Source organism: Lathamus discolor, chromosome 11, assembly GCF_037157495.1.
Source record: "Lathamus discolor isolate bLatDis1 chromosome 11, bLatDis1.hap1, whole genome shotgun sequence".
NCBI classification, from domain to species: Eukaryota; Metazoa; Chordata; class Aves; order Psittaciformes; family Psittacidae; genus Lathamus; species Lathamus discolor.
The window spans coordinates 11,424,121-11,447,483 of NC_088894.1; the positions used below are offsets into that span (position 1 = coordinate 11,424,121).

Here is a 23,363-nt window from a genome sequence, read left to right on the forward strand (position 1 = left end):
TAATTTGGAAATGCACCAGCAGTTTGTAGGAATAAGAATCTGCCTGTATTTGCTTTTTGAAGTGCCTGTAACAGTCTATTTTCCCTATTTAATATTTTTTTTCTTGTTAACTTGCATGTGAGTGATGGAGACAGCATCACCTGGCAGTTTGAATAAGAAGCGGGGAGGCTGAATTTCAGGATTCAGATCCCGCCTTTGCTGGGGATTTCCAGTGTGGCCATGGGGAATTCACTGACTGCAGGTCATTCCTACTAGTGTGAAACAGTTTTCTCATGGAATCGCAGAGGAATTGCATGAACATAAAGAAAGATACTCGATAATGTGGCTATGTAAAATTTTGTACTGCATACTTACTTAATGAAGCTTCCCAATGAGGCAAGCACATCCTGGTTCACATTGGCACTTAATGGAGGAATTGGTTTGAGACAATCCAATGCAGTCACAGGGTGCCCGGGTATATGGACTTTCCCTTGGCTAACTGAGTGGTTTCATGCATGTGCTAAGGCAACAGGTTCCTATCCACTAAGGAGCTGGGTTTTTTGATTACCGATGTGGTGCATGCAGGGGAATGCTGGCCAGGACTGCCACCCCCCTGCAGAACCTAGTGAAGATGGATGAGTGCAGATATAAGGAGCATTGGGGCAGAAGTGCCAGGGCAGGAATACAAGTGATTTGCTAAAGATCACACGAAAGGGACATTTCCATACGTGCTCAGGACACTGCAGGTTACCTGAACATCTGAAATTTCCAGAGGTTGCAGTTAAGCTGTCCTCATCCTAACAGCGTTCGCAGAAGTGGTGCAAGGGGTGGATTTGGCAGCTTAGGTTTATCACAGCCGCGCCAGAGTGAAGGGAGCTGTTCAAGAGACACGTCTTGAAAAGCAGATAGGATCCCGCTGTAAATAGTGGTGAATGTTTGCTGCTTTGAAGTTCATTGGGAAAGAAACATTTTTTCAGGTTTAATCCGCAAAACCACAGTGAAAAACTGAGTCCTGAAGGGACCCATATCCTGAACTGAGGGATGATGTCCCGCCAGGGGGTATATCCTAATAAATAAGTATTATCCTTCCTGCTTTTCTGGCCCTGTGCAGCTTGCCAGAGGGAGCACTTTTTAATGGACTAGGAGAAGTTAAAGGAGAATCCAGAAGGGTAAGGCTTAAAGCGAGTTCTGTGGTTTATACCATTTGTAGTCCTATTAAATTCAATATATTTCTCAGACATTTGGGGGGCAAGGAAGTTCAGTGTATTCACACATCTTTCAAGATCCTTGCTTGATCATTTGACTCTGTCCAGCTAGCTTAACAAGATAATAATAAAAGGGAACAATGCAAAACTTGTTGGATTTTTTGCCACCCTGTGTCCTTTTTGAAGAATGAAGAAAAATACCATTTTTTTCCCCTCAGATGCCCAGCAGTTTGCTGCACACTCCTGCAGCTTTTCCGCTCATCACTCAATACCTGTTTCAACATATCATTTTGTCTTACTTCCTGCTTTCATAGCGAAGCAATTAAAAATGATGAGGGTAAAGGGTTAAACCGAAAAGCCCGCTAATGAGGGTGCCTTCTTGGTTTTCTTTTCATCAGGCATTTGATGCTGTTTTCAGCATAAGCTTTCGATAAGCATCACTGAACATTTTTGCAGCACATATTAAAAAAAAAGTGGGGTTTTTACCATCCTGCAGAAATGATAGATGTGTGGCTCCGCTGTTTATCTGAAACCCTAATTACTGATGCTGCAGCTTTTGAATGTTAAATTCATGCAGTGTTCTTTAGACTTCAGGCTGGTCAAAGAAAGATGGATTTGTGTCCACAGAGAGTTCTAAGTCTAGTAAACAGAGCCAATATTTGTTTGCTTATTTATTAAATTATTTTAAAGTCAGGAGTTGTATCAGCTGCAAATTACGCAGACTTGGAGCTTTCCAAAGGAGAAAAAGGAAAAGAGAAAGTTTTCTGCCGCTCAATGAAATTTTAATTTCTGTTTCCATGAGAGCAAAGAGTAGAGGTAAGAGGTGGAATTTGAAAGCACAGAGGTCTCTTTTCCTTGAGCTATGTTATTTATTATAGAACAATAGCTTGATTTTTTTTTTTCCCCCAAACCTGTGCTTATATATTTGGAAAAATATCCCATGTATATATTTATTATGTACATATATATGATGTGTGTATGTACATATATATACGGCAGTGCATCTCAGCAGTTACACAACATCCCAAGGACTCATTTTCAGAGTGCAGCAAGGAGGGTGAGCACCGACTGGTTTCATAATGAGAGTCCTTGCAGCCATGTGATGAGTGTGAACAGTTCACCTATACTGTGTTGCAGATGTGTTTTCTATGCTGTGTATGAACAGTGCCTACAGCACCAGCTCCACCTGACAGCCGTGAGCATGGTGATCCTTAAACTTCAGCCCTGATGAGTTTTTGGATCATTTCCCCTGTGTGGCTGACATCTTCTGCAAAGCCACTCTGGTGACCCATGGCCTATTGCTGCTGTTCAGAAAGGAAATGCTATGGACTCCCTATGTCCTTGAAGCTTTTTTGTGCCTGCAGCTCCTAAGGACTCTTCAAAGAGGAGCTGGCTGTGTTAATTCATTGCTGAGCATCCCTCCACCTGCGCTACCCGTGCAGAGCAGTGTGCAGCAGAGACGGTGCTTGTTTAAAAACTCAGACAATTCCTCTCAGGATTTTCTCTGTCTCCAGTCAAGTTTGTTTTAAACTAATGGAAGTAATTAGCGAGTCACAGAGGGACTTTGTCTGAGAGGTAGCCATTTTTAGATAATGGAGCATAAAAGTCGACACAGTGACATATGACACCAGAGCAGCATATTGGAGCCACGTGCTGTGTCTTAAGCAGATGTTTAAGTACTTTGAATACTGAAATCACTACGTACACGTATAGGAAGGGATTTATTCTTTTTTTTTCCCCCTCTCAGACTACTAGTACACTGTAGGGCTTTCTTTTAATCTCGGTAAAATCAAAGTAAGCTCTGAATTGTTTTTAATGTGCAATCGTTATCACACCTTTCTCTCTTCAGATATCTCTTTGTATATGATCTCTGGGTACTTCTGGAGGTATAAATGGAACTTGCTTTTTCCATTGCTGTTACCCAGCAGAGGAGTGCAATAACACACCATATAATGTGCTTTCTAACATCCCTGGCAGTGTTCAAGGCTGGGTTGAATGGGGACTTGGACGACATGGTCTAGGGTGAGGCATCTCTGCCCATGGTAGGGAGCTGGAACTGGATGATCTTAAGATCCTTTCCAACCCAAACCATTCTGTGATTCTATGGTGTGGAGCTGAAAATAAATAATGTATTAGCAGCAAAGCACTTGATGTGCTCACACACATTTATTGTAGCTGTGAATGCAGGGGAGATTCACAGAAGTTCCTGAGAGATGAAGGAGATCTCACAGTAGGGTGGTCCCTGGGGGTGTGAGGTTTCTCCATTAGAAGCACCAGCCGCCCTGCGGGTCTCTGAGGCAATCCTGGTTTCTCTGGGTGTGCAGTGTTGGTTCTTGTAGGTGCCACCCAGCCATGTGTGTGTTTAACCTCACTCAGTGCTTGCATGAATCTTTATTTTTTGGACTAGCCTAAAAACCGTGTCCTCAATGTTAAAGCAAGCAGGGCCTGGCTTGAGTCTGAGAACTGGCACGGATTGCCCACCTGGTTGGATTGATGGTGGCACCACAGGGTTTCGGAGTTAGTGCTGACCATGCATTGTCCCCAGCAGGCCATTGGCAAGTGAAAGCTCATTTGGGGAAATAAGAAATTTTGCTGTCAGATGAGCTGTTGTGTGCTGGTTGACTTAAAGGCCAGAGCCTCGGCGGGTAGTCCTCAACACCAGCTGGATTTGGGTGGGATGGCTCGCATGCTGCATGGCACCTGTCAACTTGAGAAGGGCCTGAGCCCTAAGTTAATATGTAGCATAGAAAGCCTTTGTAAGATGTATGCTTATGATATGATCATAGTTATTGAGAGGTGCAGTTTAGTGAAGAAGGGAATGGATTTTCCCTTCCTCCACTGCAGCGTGCTCCTCATTTCTCAGTATTGTGATGGCGCTGGCGGATTTAGCAGGAGGACTGGTTGAGCAGTTTCCTGGCTGCTTTTCCCTTTTGCCTGTGCCATCCCTTGGGTATTTTTACTCAAACCCAGATTATTCCCTGATCGGGCTCAAAGCAGCACTGCAGAAGCAGTCAGCTGTGGTATGGGAAGGGGGGACGGTTGGGGTCAAGCTGGCTCAGGAGCTACACTCTCCTGGATTGCCACTGCATCCCTTCTCCTCCTACCACAGCCAGTCTAGGTAGGATTCATCTGACTTAGTTTGTCTTGTGCAAAATTAACCCTGGGCCAGCAGGTTTTCCTTATCTTGGGGCAGACTGGGAGGCATCACTGCTGAGCACTCAGAAGCCACAGCATGAGAGCCCCAGTAGCAATCCAAACTGGAAAGCTATATATCCATTCTCACTCACTTGAGATGTTTTTACGGGTACAATATGTTTTCCTTCACCACATGTGTGTTCCACCCCGTGGATTACTCCAATGGCAGAAAGTGTTTTTGTTTCCTATGTGATTAGCTGCAGGTTCCATTTCCATCACATTTGTCAATTTTGTCATATAATAGCTTTTTTCGGCCTAATGTATGTGACATGTTTCATAATGCCAATAAAAACAGTTTTCAAACCAGGCTGTGAAAGAATTTGACCAAAAAATCACCGAAAATACCAGCAACCGGGGAGCTTTGATCTGACAAGTGAAGGCTTTTAAATGACACACTGTCGTTTGTGAAGCAAAGTTTTATGGTTCCTCTTTGCCGTAGCTGTAACGTGTGGAGGGGTCACCTAGGGTGGGATTGTAGCTGTGGCTGGAGGGGGTGGGGGGGTTCCAGCAGCAGATGCATTCTGCAAAACAATTTTATTTTTTTTCTTTATTTAATTTTCTTTTTGGTTTTATATTTCTGATAATGGAATTGTTATGGGCTTCTGAATTTCAGTTAAGAATGTGCAAATAGGCTATCTGGTAAGTAGGTTATTGAAGGGTTAGGGAAATGGAGAACATTCCGTGCAAAAAAATACCCACAGTGTGGGTAATAGACTCCAGTCGAATTTAAAAGATAATGGCAGCAAGGGAGAAATCCACTTGTAGAAATGGGGAACAGCTGTGTTTGAGACCTAATGAAACTGTATCAAATACTTTAAAAATGGCTTACAACTTCTTCCCTGGGGAACGGAGATAAAGCACAAGAGCGCTCCTGAAAGGTCGAAGAAACAGTTAAATCATTTCCTTGATGGTTATTAGAGATATAGAAGACATCAGTGAAAATTAAATGTCTGAAACTTGTATTTGATTGCTTTCCTTATCACGCCAATCTCACACGTTTCTTCCATCTCTTACTCTCTGTTCTAGTAAAATTTAATAACTGTGCCGGTAACAAGGGAGTTCGGTATGAAACCAACAGCCTGGACTTCAAGGTGAGGGCGGATGGGACCATGTATGCTGCCCACCAGGTGCAAATGCCCTCGAAGCAGCGGATCCTGATGGTGACCGCGTGGGATCCCCAGACCCTGGGCAGATGGGATGCAATTGCCAGGCTGCTGGTGGCAGAGAAGTCGCAGCACAATGGGCACAAGGTAGGAAGCTTTCAAAGCTTTCGTTCACTCTTTCTTTTCCTGTGTTCCTCAAACCTTTAGAAGTTACATGAGACGCTGGATTGTGCTCCCTGGCCTGTGCTTCGCAAAGTATCCAGGTCAAAGATACCATAAGCATAACATTTCTTGCAAATGACCCTTGAATCTCTCTGACAGGTATTATTTAAAGTCACCAGTGAGAAAAGTGGTTTCTAAGTTCATACTTCAATATTTTTAAGTGACTGCTTGGCTCTCTTATGTACTACAGGTTATATACCTTGTGTTTGCATCTCGTTCTTTTGACTTGAAATAAAACCTGCAAATGAAGGGTGCCGCCCTCTCTCCAAAGGCAGCCATCTTCTTGATGGTTAAGTTCGGATTTCTTTTGTGACAGCGTAGACCTGGAGTCGCACACAGGCTCCTGCTGCTGTGCTGAGCATCTCCCTGTTTTTTGCTATCATTGCTTTCTCTGTGAGCCATCTGCATGGCCCTGCAGCTTGCAGTGGGGAGGGGGGTGCTTCCAGAAGGGAGATTTGGGGTTGTTCTGTTCCCGTGCAGCAAGGACAGGGAGCGTTGCTGCTGCCTGATAAGGGACATATGCTCAACGTGGAGTATGGGCCAGCCGGGCAGTGAAGCAGAACATGGCACCGCAGTGCCAAACGTTCCCTCCATTCACTGCCAGCATCTTCCCTTTCCCACAGCTGATGAGTGAAAAGCCAGGACCCTTCAGTATTTCAGACACATGGTTACAGGAGCTTTCTTTTATTCTTAGTTTCACATATGTAGCTGAAGAGCAGGAAGGATCTGCCCTGCCTGGCAATCTGAGAGCAGTATTGCTTCAGTTAAGCACAGGGGTGGGCTGCACATGCCATTGTAATTGGGGAGTGCTCCAGGAAGACACATTTCTTCTGGTCTGCTCCTTGAGTAGGTGTCTCTGTCCCACCTCTTCCATATCATCTTTGGCAGCAGCAGCTCACCTTTTCATTTTCTCCTCCTTCCTTTTCAGTGTTAGTCCAGGCTGAAGATTCTGTACTACACTGAGTAAACACAGTTACATTGTCTGGTGCTTACTCAGAAAAAAAGACCAGTTCTGTGATGGCTGGGCAGTTGCATTTAAGCAGGATTTGGCAGGAAATTGGTTTTGAAGAGCCTGATTTAGTGCTGGATCTTGAAGACCTGCGAAGCAAGAATGAAGGTGTGTGTCCTGGCTTACAGCCATGGCTAGTTCAGGGACAGGCAAGGTCACTTGTCCATGGCTGTAGTTGTGATTAATAAACCACAGTAGGTGTCAAAATAGCAAGACTCAATTCTCCTTTCTGCTTTTCTGCAGTGCTTGGGCAGAGAGGGCAGGACAAGAAAAGATGGGGAAAGAGGGAGAGACTTTCTGTGCTGTATTATCAGAACGGTGCCGTGTGCATCTGTGCCATTTGGGAGGACTTTTGCCGCATGTGAGACAAGAAGGAAAAGACTTAGGGAAACTTAAATCTACCAGTAGCCCAGTGGGCTGACCTCTGAGGTTTTGAATGGCTTAGAGTCATATAAGCACACTTCTGCTGCTCTTCAGTAAGGCTCTGGCTTTTGTAAGATATAATTAAGCCCTGTATATTATGTCAACTGAATTTACCATTTACTAACCAAAGAAATACTGCTTTCTTCTAAAAGTAATTAAATATTGCAGGAGCAAAGTAAGATCTCTTATCTACCGCTTTAAATTCCTCCTCAGTGTAGCAAAAAGAAAACTGAATAAGCACACAATTCTGTTTCAGCAAAATATTTGGTCTGAAACTGATCTAATGCTAACATAAGCTGAACTCTTCTTCTGTTGAAAATAGGAAGAACTAAGCTTTTTAAAATTCATATCCCTCCTTTCTAAAAGCCTTATTAGTGTATAGTTTCAGGCTGGAAAAATATGGAAAAACAAGACTAATGACAAGGTCATAAGCAGTTTAGTTTTGGGTCCCTATGGCAGGCATCTGACTTGTGTTTTATTTAAATGCTGCTGCTTTCCACAAGCACAATAATCCTTTGTTTACTAAAGAAATAAATATGGTTATGAGATTACTTTAAAAAATAATAGTGTTTATGCTAAAAAAAAGCATCAAAACCTTACAATATCCAGTTCAATATGTTTCAGACCATGACCCTTATATAGTCATGGCTTTTACTAGAAACGGATTTCACATTTGGTTTTGTATAGTGTAATGACTCCATACATAGTTGTTTAAAAGACATTTTAGAGTGTTGTGTTATATTCAGGATGTGTAGACGGCAAACACGGGAGAGAAGGGCAGAGGTGATGTGGGAGATTGAGAGAGACCATCTCTCTGTTTTGGCACACGTCTCCATTTCCATTTCACTTTGTAAATTTGTGACTGATTTTGTGAAAATGCTCAACAGTTCCCAGCCGTTAAAAATAATTGGCATGAAATTTGCCTTAGTGCACCTGCTGATCCCTGTCTGCTGGCACCAGCAGCACAAACAAGTCCTTTGCCTTGCTCGCCATCCTCTGTGCTCCTGTAGGCTTCTCCATGACTGATGGCCCTCAGCTAGAGCAGCCCTACTGTGTGCTAGCCCTCTGAATCCCATCTAAAAGGATAAATCAGAATCCAGTTCATTATTATCCATGGATTAAAGCTTCATGAGAAAATGATTAGCTCTCCTGGAACAGCAATTATTAGACATTTGATTCATTATGAAGGTTAATACAGAATAAATGTTATAGAAGTCAACATTGTTGGGATACTGGCTGAGGTCCTGGGGGACCAGAAGTGAGGTCCCTGCTCTGCTGCAAATTCCTGGTGTGTTCTGGGGGGGGCAAACCCAGTCTCCTGTAGCCTGCTTTCAAAGTGGAGTCAGTGGTCTACTTCCCAGGAGAGCACAGAGGACAAACCCCTCAATACATGAGCCTCTGGATTTGTGATCCTTCATCATCACATTGTGTAAGACTGGAAATGTCCATAATGAGCTGGGAGAGCTTTGGTGGTGGCCAGCATGCTTTCAGGTGGCTCCTGTGGGGATAATCATCATTGCTGTCATTGCAAAATCAGAGGGTTTGGTGTTGATACCTGCATAGGAGCTCCCACAACTGTGCTGTTACTCTCACACAAGCTGACATTTTAATGGTGAGTGACCCAGTATGACAGCAGCTTCCCCTCCTTCATAGTGTTGGCCTTATAAATGTGCTAACTGCTAAAGCTGACTGTATAACCTGGGCAGACCTGCACATTTTCAGTGGCAACCTCTGTAATGAAAGAAGTCTAACTACTATGTTAAAGTTTAATGCTAGTAGGAGGAAATGATAGCAAAGAAGGTGAATATTCTTTGAAGGTATTTTATGATACATGAAGCATACAGTTTTCCCTCCTCCCCAGCAAGCACTTGAACATAAACTTTTTTTCTGGTTAATACAAGTGATGTTAGTAACTCTGGGAACTTTTTTTGTTCAGTCTTGCAGGAAACCTGATAGCAATTCAATTAGAAAATGCAAATGAGGTCACATATTTCCCACAGGAGTGCTGAATTACCCTAGAGGAAACTGAGTGATATTCTGGCATAACAATAAATACTTAAGATAAAGTTTCTTGTACTGTTCTTGTCTGGCTGCCTGTTGTTGCAATTGAAAGTATCAGTTGGACCTGTGGGTATAATTTGGAAAGAAGAGGAGAAAGAAAAGAAAAAAGATTTTTTTATGAAATAATATAAAGCCCCTGTAGCTTGTGTCAGCATTTATAAAAGATAATCTTGAGTGGGATAATGTTCCAGACGAAAACAAGGTAAAGCCAGGCTTTACTTAGCTGGAATTATCAGTGCAATGTCTTCTTTTCAAAGAGTGCATGCTGTTATTTTGAACAACCGGATATTGATTCAACCAAAAGTCTAAAAATTAAGATTATGTTTGTGAACAGTGACATTGATGAAGATTTTGGTCTTCAGAATGTCCTCTGCCTCTTAGTTGCAGAAGCTCAAGTCTTCCTAAGTACTTGGATAGGTATACACCCATTTGTGCTACAGTCTGAGCTCCTCCACATCGCCCCTCACTAACAGATGTCCTCTGCTCCCTGTGTTGGGTCTTCCCATCTGAAGTTCTGGCCCACTCTTTTGTATTGATATTTTCTTTATTTTTCAGTGCTTGTATGTGTCTAAGTGGGTTAAGGCATATCTGACAGGTTTTCTTATTTATCTATTTTCTGTAGTTCCCATCTTGTGAGTTAAAACCAGGATCATAGAAATGCAGCATAGAAAGGAACTCACAGTGAAAGAGCTTGGAGATACAGGGTATACTCAGCACATGTAGGATGTCAGTCGTCTGCTGCCAGTGACTTATTTTAGAAAAAAACACATTCTTTTCTTTGAATCATGTTTATGTCAACTGAAGTTTCTCATTGTCTTAGTTTCTGAAGTCCTGAGCATTGAAGTATGTAAATTCCTGCAACGTTAAATCACTGGGAATTGTGCAATTAATATCTTGCAAATATGCGGGTATACAGTTACTGTTTAAAACACTCGGAACTGCTGTCAGAAATCAATCCTTGCTTAAGCTCAGCTTGTGTTTTATTACATCTCATTTTATTTTGGGCTCCTTTCATAACCCAAGTATGAGTCCACAGCCATACAATATGAATGTGAAAAAGCTGATTCTTACAGCCAGAGTTTGTTTTTATTTAAAGCCTTTAAATAATCATCTCTGACATTTTACCTGGCTGAGATTTTAAATTCCAGTACAGCCTTTTATTGCTGATCACAAATACAAAGGTCTCTGGGCAAGGAAAGGCTTATTCAGCACTGATCTTGTTTATGACCTCAGTTATTGTGCTAGCCAGGATGCTCTCTCCGCACAAGGCCTGGGAGCAATGAAGATGTAGCCTTCCATTGATGGAAGAAAATGACAGCTAAAGTGAGAGCTGTGCTTCCTGGGCTCCTGGTCCTCCTTATGCTCTCAAGTGGGTGCACCTGGAAGAAACAGGAAAAAGAGATGCTGCATTTGTTCCCTTTCCTTCCTTCCCCTGCATTGGGATGAGATATTACATGTGTCATCGGAGGGATGGAGTTCACCCCATCAACCTGTGTTATCCCTGGAGAGAAGCTGAAGAATTGAGACTGTATTTGTCATCCTGCCTTTTTTTGCCCATATTTATATGCAGAAGTACTGGGTCATTATTCTGGGGCTGTCCTGTTTGACTGCCTCTGGGGGGGATCCAAGACAGTAGCTAAGCCCAGTAAAACAGGAGCCGGCATCAGTTTTATTTCTGTATCCTCATCAGCGAAACAAGGCCTGAACTGATCACAGTCAGTGAGAGTAGATACAGAGCTTTCTGTTTCCTTTAGGTAGCTTGTGAGACATTGTTTGGGGGTTTAACAAATCAGATCAGTGGAAAAGATGAGAAAGCTGATGACTAATAAATTAATATCCTATAATTACCAGTGAGACTGCTGATGTTAATTGTGGGAGTCTAATGAAGATGTTTCAGGTGAACTTGTCTGACCTCACGCTTAAGTGAATTTGAGCATCTAGCATTTAATCATCACATGAGATGAAAGTGATGTTTGTGAAAACACATGAAATACTTGGCCTGATTTTCAGGTGTGTTGAATCACATTGCCTTGCAGTGAAGCCAAGATAAGATCTGACATACAGGTGCTCATTGCCTTGGAAAATCAGCCCACTATAGGAAGTTTCCAAGCACTGCACTTGCTGCATTTAGTTCTTTAATAGTCAGCATCTTACCAAGGGTCAGGCTCAAAGCTGTACTAGAAAGATCATCTGTAAGTGAAATTCACTCCGAATCTGTCTTCCTTCACACAAAAGGAAGTCCTGAGGATTGAACTGCCTATGTGGAAATAAGCTTTTTTTCTGATAAAACAAAACCCGTGGACTGCTGCGTACTGCCTGCCTGTGATGTGTGCCTTGCCCTTGTGAGATCAAAGCCTTTGACCTCTGGTTTCACGTTCTTTGTTGTTAACTGCTGAAGTCTGACTGCCACTTCCAAAAAATATTTCGGACTGAATTTCCTAGAGAAACCTTCACTGCTGTGGTTATCCACTGACGGTTGTGTCTAAACATGAATTTGAGTGAAGACAAAAATTGCTTCATGCAGGCACATCCATTAAAATAAACCTTTTTATTAGGGGCTGTGAGCACCCACTTGTCTTTTTCTGTAGCCCAGCAAGCTGAGACAGCTTGGTAGTTAGAAGCTGAGGGTGAAAAAGGGCTTTGGTTCCTCCCAGCTTCTGAAGGCTAGGTCCTTGCTTACTGGACGTGGTTTGAATGAGGAGGGCCAGGCAGAGGCCAGTGTCCTCAGCTGCATGTCATTGCCACCAGTGAAGAGGAGGTATATCAAACCCTGTCTCCATCCAGTGACGTATTTAAATACACGCTTAAATGTCATCATGCAAATGGAGATAAATTGAATGCATTCACATGTTCAGGTTTAAGCGTTTGCTTAGGTGCACTCTAGAATTGGGGAATTAAAAGAAGAACAGCCTTTTCTCAAGAGCCTCTTGAAATAACCAAAGGATAACTTGAAAGGGCAAACTCACACACAAGCACTGGGGAGACAAGTACTAGAATGAATTACTTTGCTTTGTGCTAAAGTAGCAGTGGTGCTTGTGATCTCTTAAATCTCTTATGATCTTTTTCCTTGCAAACATTATGAAGAGAGGGAATATTTTTACATTTGATTCATTATGATTATTTTAATTCATCTATCTTCTGAACCTCATGGCTTTAGAAAAATAAAATGAGATTAGAATTTCTCACAGGCTTGTTAAGCGGTGGATTTGCTCCCTCTCCTTTCTGTGATGAAGAACAGTTGTAGCAGGCAGAGTTCTAGAAGCAAAAGAAATGTGTTTTGGAACAATTTTTGCATTACTTCTTAGAAGTTTTACCTAGGAGGAAGAACTCAGCTTTCTAGCCCAGATACTGCACACATTTTTCTCGAAAGATACATGCAGAATGAGAGAAGTAATATCAAGCTGGGGTAGTGGGGTTTACTGTATAGTATATGACAAGACCTATTACCTTTATTGCTGTCCTATAGATGTTGGAAAAGGTAATAACTATGTAGTATGCTGTAATTTAATAGCCATGCTCTTGAGAAGTACTTGTAGTTCTGAAGCCATTGTGTTTCTTCTTCCAATTATGAGAATGACATTAACTTGACGATAGAAGTGTCTTCTTGTAAACACTAGAAGGTAGAGTACAACAGTAATTTAGATGTTTCTTAAACAATCCTACCGAAGAAGCACTGTGAGATTAGATCTTACAAAGGGGATGTGAAAAGGTCAAGTTGATGTTTGGAGCTATACAAGCAAACAGTCTCATCAGAACTTTTTGTGTTGGGATAAGATGTTCAAGCCTTAAAATGAAAGTGCATCAAGAGCTGTGCTTTGCAGATGATGTCATCTTCTCCTGTTCATTGAAGGCTCTTGTGATAATCAGAGCCTGACGATGACAAGAAAGGTATAACAGGTGCTTGAAACCTGTGGGAACCATAAAAGATTCCACCAAAGGCCGATGGATTTCTTATGTACCTGCTTTGGTATGTGATTCTTCCACAGAATGGAAGAGGGAGAGCATCACTTGAAATCTTGAAAGCAGTGCGTGGTCCAGCAGAGACCTCTGATCATCACTGCAGCATGCATACCACAGAAGGAGTTTCAACGCAGCTCTGCCTCTCCACCCCAGCCAAAACTTCCCTTGCCTTAGAGGCATCTTTCACATTTCATGTCTGCTCAGTAATGAACATGAGCGTGCTGTTCTGCTAGTACTAAAGCAAAGCGTATTGAGGTGTGCTCATGCCTTAGCAGATTTCAACTTAAAACAGTGATAATTCACCAAATGTTTAGGCAAAAAGAAGGTGTGGGTGAGTTCAGGTGATTTCTGAATTTCAGTTAAGTTGTACTGGAAAATCAGTTTCTTCTGTCCCAGTGGGTCACATGGGCAGCAGCCACCTGAAAAGCCATGTTCTGGCTCAAGGGGAAAGCTGCACTCTGTGGCTACAAGGTCCTTATTTGGGCCATGAACCTTGTTAGTTTTTCTGATCAAAGTGAATAAATTATATTTTGGGGGTTTTTTTTAATGATAGTTTTCTATGGTAACTTTAGCAGACGTCTCTTTAATCTGGAGTCCAGTCTTTAGTTACAGTTGCCCACTAAGGGTCTTGCTGCATCTTTTGCAAAGAAAGGATGTTCTTCTGCCTGAGCTACAAGCCAGAGTGTTGTGTTCTCCCTATTTAAAAATAACTGGTTTAAAATTAACTGGTTTTACCCGTTATTCTTCTTCAGCTTTTTCCTTGCTTTGGATCCTTATAGCAGGAAGGAACGTTTTTATTCCTCAGTCACACTGATCACATTGTATTAGCTGTATCGGATAAAATTGTCCAAAGCCTGCAGAGCCAGACAGGTACCCAACAACCTCAAATTTGCATGCATGCCTCATTTTTCAGCTCTCGAGGAAGAGAGCACATAAAGGCAGTTGCTCGGCTTTGACACAGACTCCTTGGGAGTAACAGGCCTTTGGCGTGGCTGATGCATGTGTGTGCATTTTACGTGGCTCATTCTCCTCCTCTGGGGGCAGTAACTCTGAGATTTTAGGCAAACTTTTTCTTCCCCGTCAGCTAATGTGCTCTGGAAGCTCACGCACTTGCCAAATCTGACAATTTTTCTTACTAATTGACTCTAATGTGAACTGCTCTATGCAGCCCCACTGCTAGCTGATAAAAAAAAAAAAAAAAAAAAAAAAAAGAAGTAATGAATTTTTGCTTAACTAGCTGATTTAATTAAAATGGTTTATACTGTACTTGTATGGTTTCTATAAATGGAGAGGTAATTTTGTTTAATGAGTTCCTAACCAAACATACCGTTCCTGGCTGTACATAGCTAGATTTGATAAAGGTCACAAACACTGCGATTCCACTGTTTGCTTTTGCAAGTCGTGATGTTCAAACAGCTTGTTTTGGCACTTGAGATATCCTGTCAGGATTGGTTGCCTCTGTTCTGTTTATACGAGAAATTATTAGTATAGTTTTAGAAGCAGAGGGGGCTCTTCTCTGTATCTGAACACTGTTCATTATCTTTAAAGTGGAAATCTACTGCCAGAATCACGTCTCATTGTCAATTAGTGGCTTCTCTGCAAACACATTAATTTAATACCCCCGCTGAAGAACTGTGCACATTGGAACATCTTGCTGCTAAAACAGTAGTTTTCAGAGCACTTTGACACAAATCACTCATGAACAGCAATTTATGCCATGATGGTAATGGGACGTGACATGAAGCTATCTTTGATTAAATTTACCACAGCTTACAACTATCAGTAAATAGAGCTAATACAGCTAGTCATAACAGGTTTCTAGAAGGTGGATAAGGAAAAAAACAGATTATGGATTCCTTACCTGTGCAGTTCCTAAAGAATACCTTCACATAGAATGGCTGCAATAAATGAAAGTCTGAAACAAAAAGTCTGATCTTAAAACTACTTTCTTCCTGTCTACAACATTGTCAAATTCAGCAATGACCTAAATAAAAAAGAATCAATTACCCTAACATAAATACATTTGCTGTTTGTTCTCCAACCCTTTCATTATACTGTGCGAGAACACAAAATGAAATATCTCTCTCTGCTAAAAGATCAAAAACTGGGGAAATAGTGCATTTTGGGAAAAAAAGGGCTCATTCGTCCTCCACTGCCATCCCTGATGTCAGCAAAATGTTGTCTCCTTAGAAGAGAATTCATGCAAATGTTTATTTTGTGGCGTTCTCATGTTCCTTTTGTTAAAGAACTAAGCTATATTTTCATTGACTTATTTTCTGTTTGGTAAATACCATTTTCTCCTGTCTTTTCCACAGCTACCATGGAAACAAGCAAAAATGTTTCAGATTAAATATTTTTAAATAGATTTTTTTTTTCCTTTGTAGAAAATGGTACCAGTTTTCAAAATGGGTATTGATACAGGAGATGAAGGGAAAATTGTTTGAGCAATGGACTAAAAGGGGGCTTTGTATCCCCTTGTATCGATGAAAATATATTAAAAACAAGTTGGCTCAGTTAAACCTTAGGTGTGACACTGGGAACAAAGCAAGCCAAGTATTATTTCTTTTCTGAAGAATGTCTAGTGGGAGGTGTTAAAGAGACTATGAAAATAATAAGATGGGCTTATAAATAAGACATGGGTTAAATCGGAAATAATTTTGAAACTTTGGAAATAAAAGCCTTATTACCTCTCCTCGGATTGCAAGTACTTTTTACTCCAAGTGCAAGAATAATATATTTTAGTGCTAAGTGTAAACCATTTTGTTTTGCAGGTTGAGCCCTATAAAATTAATAATCTCCAACAAACATACCCTAAAATGCACTGTTATTTATATGCAGAGAATGGTGGTTTATTTACCCAAACATTAGAGTGATCCAAAATGTTCAGCTAAGCAGGAACACAAAGTATGATATTATATTATGTAAATGGGTTTGTGATACGCTCTGCTGGATAATAACTTCCAGATGTCTCTGTAGCCAGAGGCTGACGGATATCAAAGGCAGGTTGGCTGGGAAGGGAGACGTGCCAGCTGGCGAGACTGGCTACTGCTAAGTGTAGCGGAAGGTGAAAGCTGGTATTTCTTCACACTCACTGGTTTTATTTGTGGACTAGTGAAAATTCAGTGACTTGCATGAGCAGGATAGGGCTTGAGGGGCTATAGGGGTCCTGAGTGTCCTGTTCTTTCAGTGAATTATTTTTTGACCTCTCTGTGAGTAAGGATTGAATTTGGTCCAAGTCTCCCAGCAAATGAAAGGCTGACAAGCCATGGACTAACACTGGCTAGCTGGATGGTTATTCTGACTTCTCTTTTATTGCCAGTGCTAAATGCAGACAAGGAATCTTCCTGAGGTCTCAGTGCCATGACATAAATAGAACTAGTTGGAAAACAATACAACCTCACCAGTTTGGAGTAAGATTTCCTAAATCTGTTTGGCTTTAAAGTCTGACAGTCCCTAAGGGTTTATCTACGTACATCTTCCAAATGCAGCAGGTTGTATTCTCCATCATTAAATGCAGTGCTGGACTGAAAAGGAATTGGAACTTACTCCTGTAAGGTGCAATTGAAGTTACTGGCATAGACTTTGAGAAAGCCCTACATCTTCTGTGGACCAACCTTTAAAAACAAGGATCTTTGCATAATCCTTACAGATGAGACTATGCCTCCTTCAGCCTCACATTGCTATCTGAAAGCTTGACCTGTCATCTCAGTGAAAGGTTTCTGGTTGACTTTAGTTGGGTTTTAATTGACTCTAACTGATAGCCCCAGAAAATCTGAAAGAGTGTCAAGGCAATTGTAGGGTAGATTCTACGTCGCTGTACTGCTGTTAATCCTCAGCTCATCAGTCTTGATCGAACTTGGGGAGGATGGCTTCTGAGAGACTTCCCCTGTCCCACAACTGCCCGATACTGTACAAATATTGTAGTTGAGCTTTTCAGAGAAAGGAGCATTTTGTTAGCAAAAGGTCCAATGGCTGCATTATAATTTGCCCATATTGGCATTGTGCATACATCGCAGTTATGGGCTTACAAGCCCATTGGAGGGAGCACTGGACAACTCAAAGGCAAGTTTCCAGAATGTAGGCTTTCATTAATACAGCTAGCAAGTTAAGCCATAAAAAATTCTGCCCTAATGTGAATACTAAGTCATGAGATTATACTGAATCCAAATTTTCATAACAAATTTACATCCCAGCATGGTGTTTTCTCCTGTTGTTTCAATTCATCACATGCTTTGTAATCACTTTCTCCTTGAACTTGAAGGTTTTCATCTGTTCTTGTTTTTTTTTAATTCTGGCTTATCAGTGTCCCAAAGTAATAGACAGGCATAATTACTGAATTACCTGATATTTGATATCCTCATTTAATTGTCTGTGAATTGCCAAAGACCATGCTCACATGTTCCATGTTTGGTGTTTGATCCTTTTGTAATGTATTACAAATGTCACTGTGTAATTTTCAGCATGGTGAGTGGATTTAATATATTTATTATCTCCATTATTAATAATGGAGTGTAATGTAACACACTGGGCATGTGATTCATAGACTGGGTTCTCTTTTGCTGCAAATGCCCATCATCCTTTGACCACACGTAAGAGGTGATGGCACCTCAGAAAAGCAACTGGATCAAAACTGCCCTAAAGCAGTAGCACTAGAAGTGCTTGATTTTATTGTGAGAAGAGCTTTGCACAGATTGTGTTCCGATGACACTACAAAAGGTAGAGGAATATTTAATCTTTTGAAAATGTCTGTCTGAGATTCTGGAAAGCATCTGACCAGTAAAACCATGAAAGAAGGAGCAGTTTTTCCTCTCAGTGAAAACTGTTATTCAGCAAAAACAGAATTGGAAGCTGTATTTTGTAATTCATTTAATTTGATGTCGCATTCTGCTTTTGAGTTGAACTTGAGAGCCTTGCAAAGTCAGAAGTACAGGAGTGTTTTCTGGGGTTCATGGTCAGTCACTGCTGTTATTCCAGAGATGTTCTTGGATGTTTCAGTCAGAGATCTGAATAGTGCTGGCATTTATACTCACCAGACTTTGTTACTGCATTTGTCTCACAGCTTTTAAACAGCAGAAAACATGTACAACGTATTTAAACAACACCAGAGAAATTAAGGTCATGAGAATGCATTGTCAACAAATGAAGATAAAAAAGAACTGTTGTTTCAAAGAAAAAATTGTTGTTGCAAGACGCTTTTGAAATTCTACATACCAAATTCAGAGTCATGTTGATGATTTATTCTAATGTAGGAAAACATCATCAAGAGTGACAAGCAAGCTAGTCACTGTCTAGTCACCTGCCAGCAAGTATTTCAGAAAGACTAAAAAGGCTGGTACTGCCTTGCTGAGCTGACACTAATTATTTCAGTATACATGGAGCTTTGGGATTTGTGTTAATTCTCAAGTCTGTCTTTAGTTCAGACTCATTCCACTGTGTAAACTCAGCAGAGCACAAATTATTTGACCATCCTTTCATAATCTGTCCCCACGCTCACTTCCCAATTATACAAACTGATCCAAATACCTGCTCTCAAAGGATCCCCATTTGGGAATCACAAGCCAATTAAAAAAAAAAAAGGGAGGGGGGGATATCCACTTTTTTGTGTCGCTCATGTCTGGTATTCCTATTCCATGTTGACATTCATTTCTGGGTCTCTTCTTTAGATAACATTGTTTTCATCAGTGTTCAGAAAAGATATCTTTCTGGTGATAGAACCCTTTTTAGATGAAAACTTTATCGGATATAGCATATTGCATCCCGTAGGAAGGATGAAGTCAACAGTGCCTACCAGTGTGCTGAATATCCCAGAAAATCTCCTACTGCCACATCATGATGCTGTTTCCTTGTTCATTATACATTTAAGTGAGCATGTTTTAGGAAAAACATCTAAATATTGAATAGCGGTGTACTGATCTTGCAGGGGCTTAGTGACAATGCCTGTTGAAGGTGTTTATACAGCAAAGCACAAAACAGAAATCAACTTGGTGGTGAGAGTGTGAGAGGGTTTGAAAAACGTGCTTCTGTGTGTGACTGAAAAAGACCGTTGTTGTGTGTTCTGTGGAAATTCAGCTCTGGACCTGGCTGGCTTTTAAGGTCTGCAGGAAATATATAGCTGCATTTCTGCACAAACGCTTCCAGCGATTGCAGCCAGTGGATATCTGCCCTCCACAGCTAACAAGGATCAGAGTCATGATCAAGCTGTGAGAATGGCCTCCTGGCTGTGATGCCTATATCTCAGCATAGAGAAGGTCCGTACAGCTTTGAGGCCACTACTCAGTTCCGTATACTGTTTAGCTTTCATATACTGTATAGCTTTGAGGTAACCGCCTACTTCGTTGTACTTCCAGTTCAAGAATTGAAATGTGCTAATAGATGGATTTGCATCAAACCATAAACAGTAAAGTAATGATTCCCACTGAAATCAGTGCCTACAGATAACTGCTTGCAAGCGTGTGCAGGGTGTTTGAGTTTCTACATTTGAAGTAAGAGAAAAATTGATTGTTGTTTAAAATTGCAGGAGCCTCAGAAAATACTTTGATGTTTTTTCCTACAGTGTTCTGGGTTTTGGGGGGCATTGGCTTTTGTGTTGTTGGGGGATTTTTTAAGGAGGGGAAAGAAAAATAGCTGAAAATTGTAGATTTCAGAGAATAGTTATTCCCACTGGATCTTGCCTCAAATTAAGAGAATGTGACTTGCAGTCTTTCTGATTTATGAAAGTTTAAACATTTTCTGGTGGGAGTGCAGGTCACCATATGGCAAAAAAAGCTTGTCTTTGTTAGTTATCTTTTCTGCAGACTTAACAGAAGTACTGCCTGGAATCCTAGAAGCCACAGAATATTTAAGTATTAAGACTGGTTAACCTCTGAAGAGCCTCTGCAAATCCAAAGTTCATTGATTCATCATTCTGTAAGGCTGAAGTCTTCTAATAATGAAGCAGACTCCTTAAGTCCAAACCATGGCCCCACAACAAACGTGTTAATGTGCAACAGTGAAATATGCCATGGGCAGAGGCTGTGGTTTTAAAAAAGCTTAACACAGAGGGACTCAAAGGTGCCCCAACTAATCCAAGTTGTTACTGAATGAGACATGTTACTTCCCAGCTTGTGTGGGAAGATGTATAGTTGGGATTTCCATTAAAAACCCAGCTCTTACAAGAAGGTCATTTGTCATTCATTCAGCTTTGCAACCATAGAGCTGACTCTCTGGCTGTGGTTTGGCAGGATACACCCACAGAACCACAAACAGGGTTACTGTATACCTCCTCATGCCAAGTTGCTGGGTAACTCTGCCCTATGAAACTGGACCCATGACATAGGCCATAAAGGAATTCTCTTTTTTTTTTTTTGCATTCTGGTAGGCTTCATTGCATAGAAATTTGGAAACCTCTTTAGCCCAATGCGTTGCTAAATCTCCCTGAGGCTGGTGTAATGAAGACAATATATTCTGAGAGGCATCTTGATTCGAGGGTGACAGCTCCATATATTTGTGAAAATGAAGTGGCAGCAGAGTTGCCGGTAGAGCATGTTTTGTCTTTGTGATGCAGAAATACATCACGTTTATAACAATAACTTTCGCAGTTACGTGTGACCATTTGTAAGCAGGAAAGCACCACTGCTGGGAACGAGGTCTTAAGGACAGAGAAAGACACTAACTGGCCTTGCTGTCCTGTTTCCAAACAGCCAAAAGGAAGGAAGACCGTGCCTGGAGAGCCATCGCAGCAGCAAAGCGACACTCTGCTCCCCTGGCGCCAGCATCAGAGCTCGAATGGCCTGCGGCGGCAGAAGCGAGACTGGGTCATCCCACCCATCAACGTGCCGGAGAACTCCAGGGGACCCTTCCCGCAGCAGCTGGTTCGGGTAAGCGGAAAGCAGAAACAGACATAATGATAGTGGCAATCTTGCAGTGGGTCTAGTGATGTAGTAGGTGCAGTGCAAGCTCCAAGTCCATGCCATGGGAGGTCTGGCTCGAAGCACAGGCTCTCTGCTGTTCATCCCTCGTGCAGGAAAAGTTGCCTTTTGCAGACTGCTGAAATGCTTCTTTTCCAAAGCAATGTGTCCCAGTTTTCCCTCCCGCAGCTGAACAGCAGCCTAATCGCCTCCTTCCAGCCAGTCCCTCAAGAGATGCTGGCATTGCTGCCAAGATGGCACTTTGCCCACGCTCTCATCCAAAAAACGGCTGCAGGTGGAAAGCTGGGTTTGGTGGCACCCAGTGAGGAGGGGGTGCTGTATTCCATCCCTTCCATCTCAGAGCCGGGGTACAGATGCGTGGCGGGGCTGGAGGAGGTTGGCTGCCTGCCGCTGCTGCAGATGGATCCCTCGTCCTCTGTATGTTACTAGTTTCTTTCTTTACAAGCATGATCTCCAAGATCGAGTTTACCCATGTGGTTTTCTGTAACGATTATTGGATGACAGGAAAAGAAGAAGAAGGGAAACGGGGCCGCTGACAGACCCTTTGGGCTGATACATTATTGCTGTTGAAAAGTGTTAGCAAAATACAAATACACACTGCTATTCCTCTTCTGAGAGCTGGTTTCAGGTTTTGGAGCAGGAGAAAGATTAGGTATCCCTGGCAGACTTTTTCAGCTCTTCCCTTGGAAGAAAACGGCAGGTTATAAAATTACAGAACTTATTTTGAACAACAGTAGTGTGCCACTGGCATCCCTTCTCAGGAGTTCACCTAGTCATCTTGAAACAGTGCCAGGATTCAGATGAGTTGTCCTCATTACCTGCTTCACACTATCTGATACTCTCCTGCACAACCCATGTCTGGGAGGAGGAAAGGAGCTTTCTGAGTCCTCTGGAAGTTCAGATGAAGCTTGCAATTACTCATGCAATGACAGAAAGAGCATGTTCCCAATTCACCAAGTATCGGGCAAACCAGTTGTTGGCATCGTTTCTTTGTGCAATTAGGGAATTAAAATTAAATAAAAAAGTAGCAGGTGCTAAATGTTTTTATGCCTGTCCTGGAAAACCAGGGAGGGAAGCCAAGGAGTCTTTGTGTGCTCAGCAGAGCTGGCTATGGAGTGACCCATTAGTGTGTTGCCCTGTGAAGTTGAAGAAATGTCTGAAGAAAAGACTAACCCTGTGTGTCAAAAATGTCTTACTAAATCAGATTAATAATTTAGATTAATTCCTGAATTCCTGTGCAAAATAAGCAGAGTACTTGCAAATGAACCCATGCCTTCTCCCACTCCCTGCTGATTTCTTTTGGGCTTTGACTAGACAGCGAGGACAACTTGGCACAAGCTTACCATGACCTATTTGTTGATTTATAAGGACTGAAATCTCTTTTTCAGAGAGGAAAAAGGGCACTTTTTCCCCCTGCAGACTGGAGATGAAACAGAAGGACTCAAGAATGCAAAAATCCAGTATTAATGAAGGTGACAAATACTAAATTTTATATAGGTACAGAAGAATTTATATTCATCATTTAAACTACAAGTAACCTTGGAAAGATAACCTAGCTGATAGAAACACAGAGCTCCCACACTTTCAGTAATAGAATCCATTGCAGTTTTTAAATACAGATGCTAGAGGAAACACTGAAAATTAAATAAAATATGGGGTGGGTGGGAAAGAAAGAAATTATTTACAAAGGGCTGCTTTCCTTTTCACCTGACATACAGTAGGGAAGATCCTACAAAGAGGGCAACTTCATTAAGCGTGAGACCTCTGATGTTTCAGGCTTGGGTTGAGTTTCTGCTCATCTGCAGCATCTGGTCCATGTGCTGGCCTCTGAATGTGAAGCTTGGGTGATTCCTAGCAGGAGTTACAGCTTCTCCTGTTACACTTTTCTCTTTAATTGTCCAGAATACGACAAATCAACATCTTCAAAGACCAGCACTGTCTGACTATTTCCATCCATATAATCTTCAGATTGCCCTGCAGCATTCTCCTGTCTCCTAGATCTAGGTAACAGTTTTGATCCGATTTCACATGCTTTTGCTCACTGGGTGCTGAGTAGTTTTGCGTCCATCTGCTCACAAACTGGAGCTAGAAGCGCACATGTGAAGTTACAGTTCAGATCCATTTGTACAGAATGAAGTCTGTCAGTTTTCTCTGCTACTTTATATAAAGCATTCAAACCCAATGCTAGTTCCTGGACACTGAGCTTTTCTTTGTCCAGAGAGCCATGCTTTAGCTTACGTTTTATAGGTGTAGCTAATGAAAACCAGTCCCTCCATTATGTTATATTTGGTTCTGGTTA

At 41.7% G+C, this 23,363-nt stretch overlaps 1 protein-coding gene across 3 annotated transcripts in view; it reads left to right on the top strand.

Annotated features, from left to right (window-relative positions):
• CDH4 (cadherin 4) overlaps positions 1-23,363 on the top strand; it is a 459,553-nt gene that overhangs the window by 276,193 nt on the left and 159,997 nt on the right. For 2 of the 3 annotated variants that reach the window (XM_065691453.1, XM_065691454.1), the window contains 2 exons: positions 5,406-5,629; positions 20,837-21,013. In XM_065691453.1, the coding sequence (XP_065547525.1) occupies positions 5,406-5,629; positions 20,837-21,013 (401 nt within the window). Of the gene's footprint in view, positions 1-5,405; positions 5,630-20,836; positions 21,014-23,363 lie in introns of those variants that run through there. The other variant, XM_065691456.1, reaches the window with a different exon arrangement.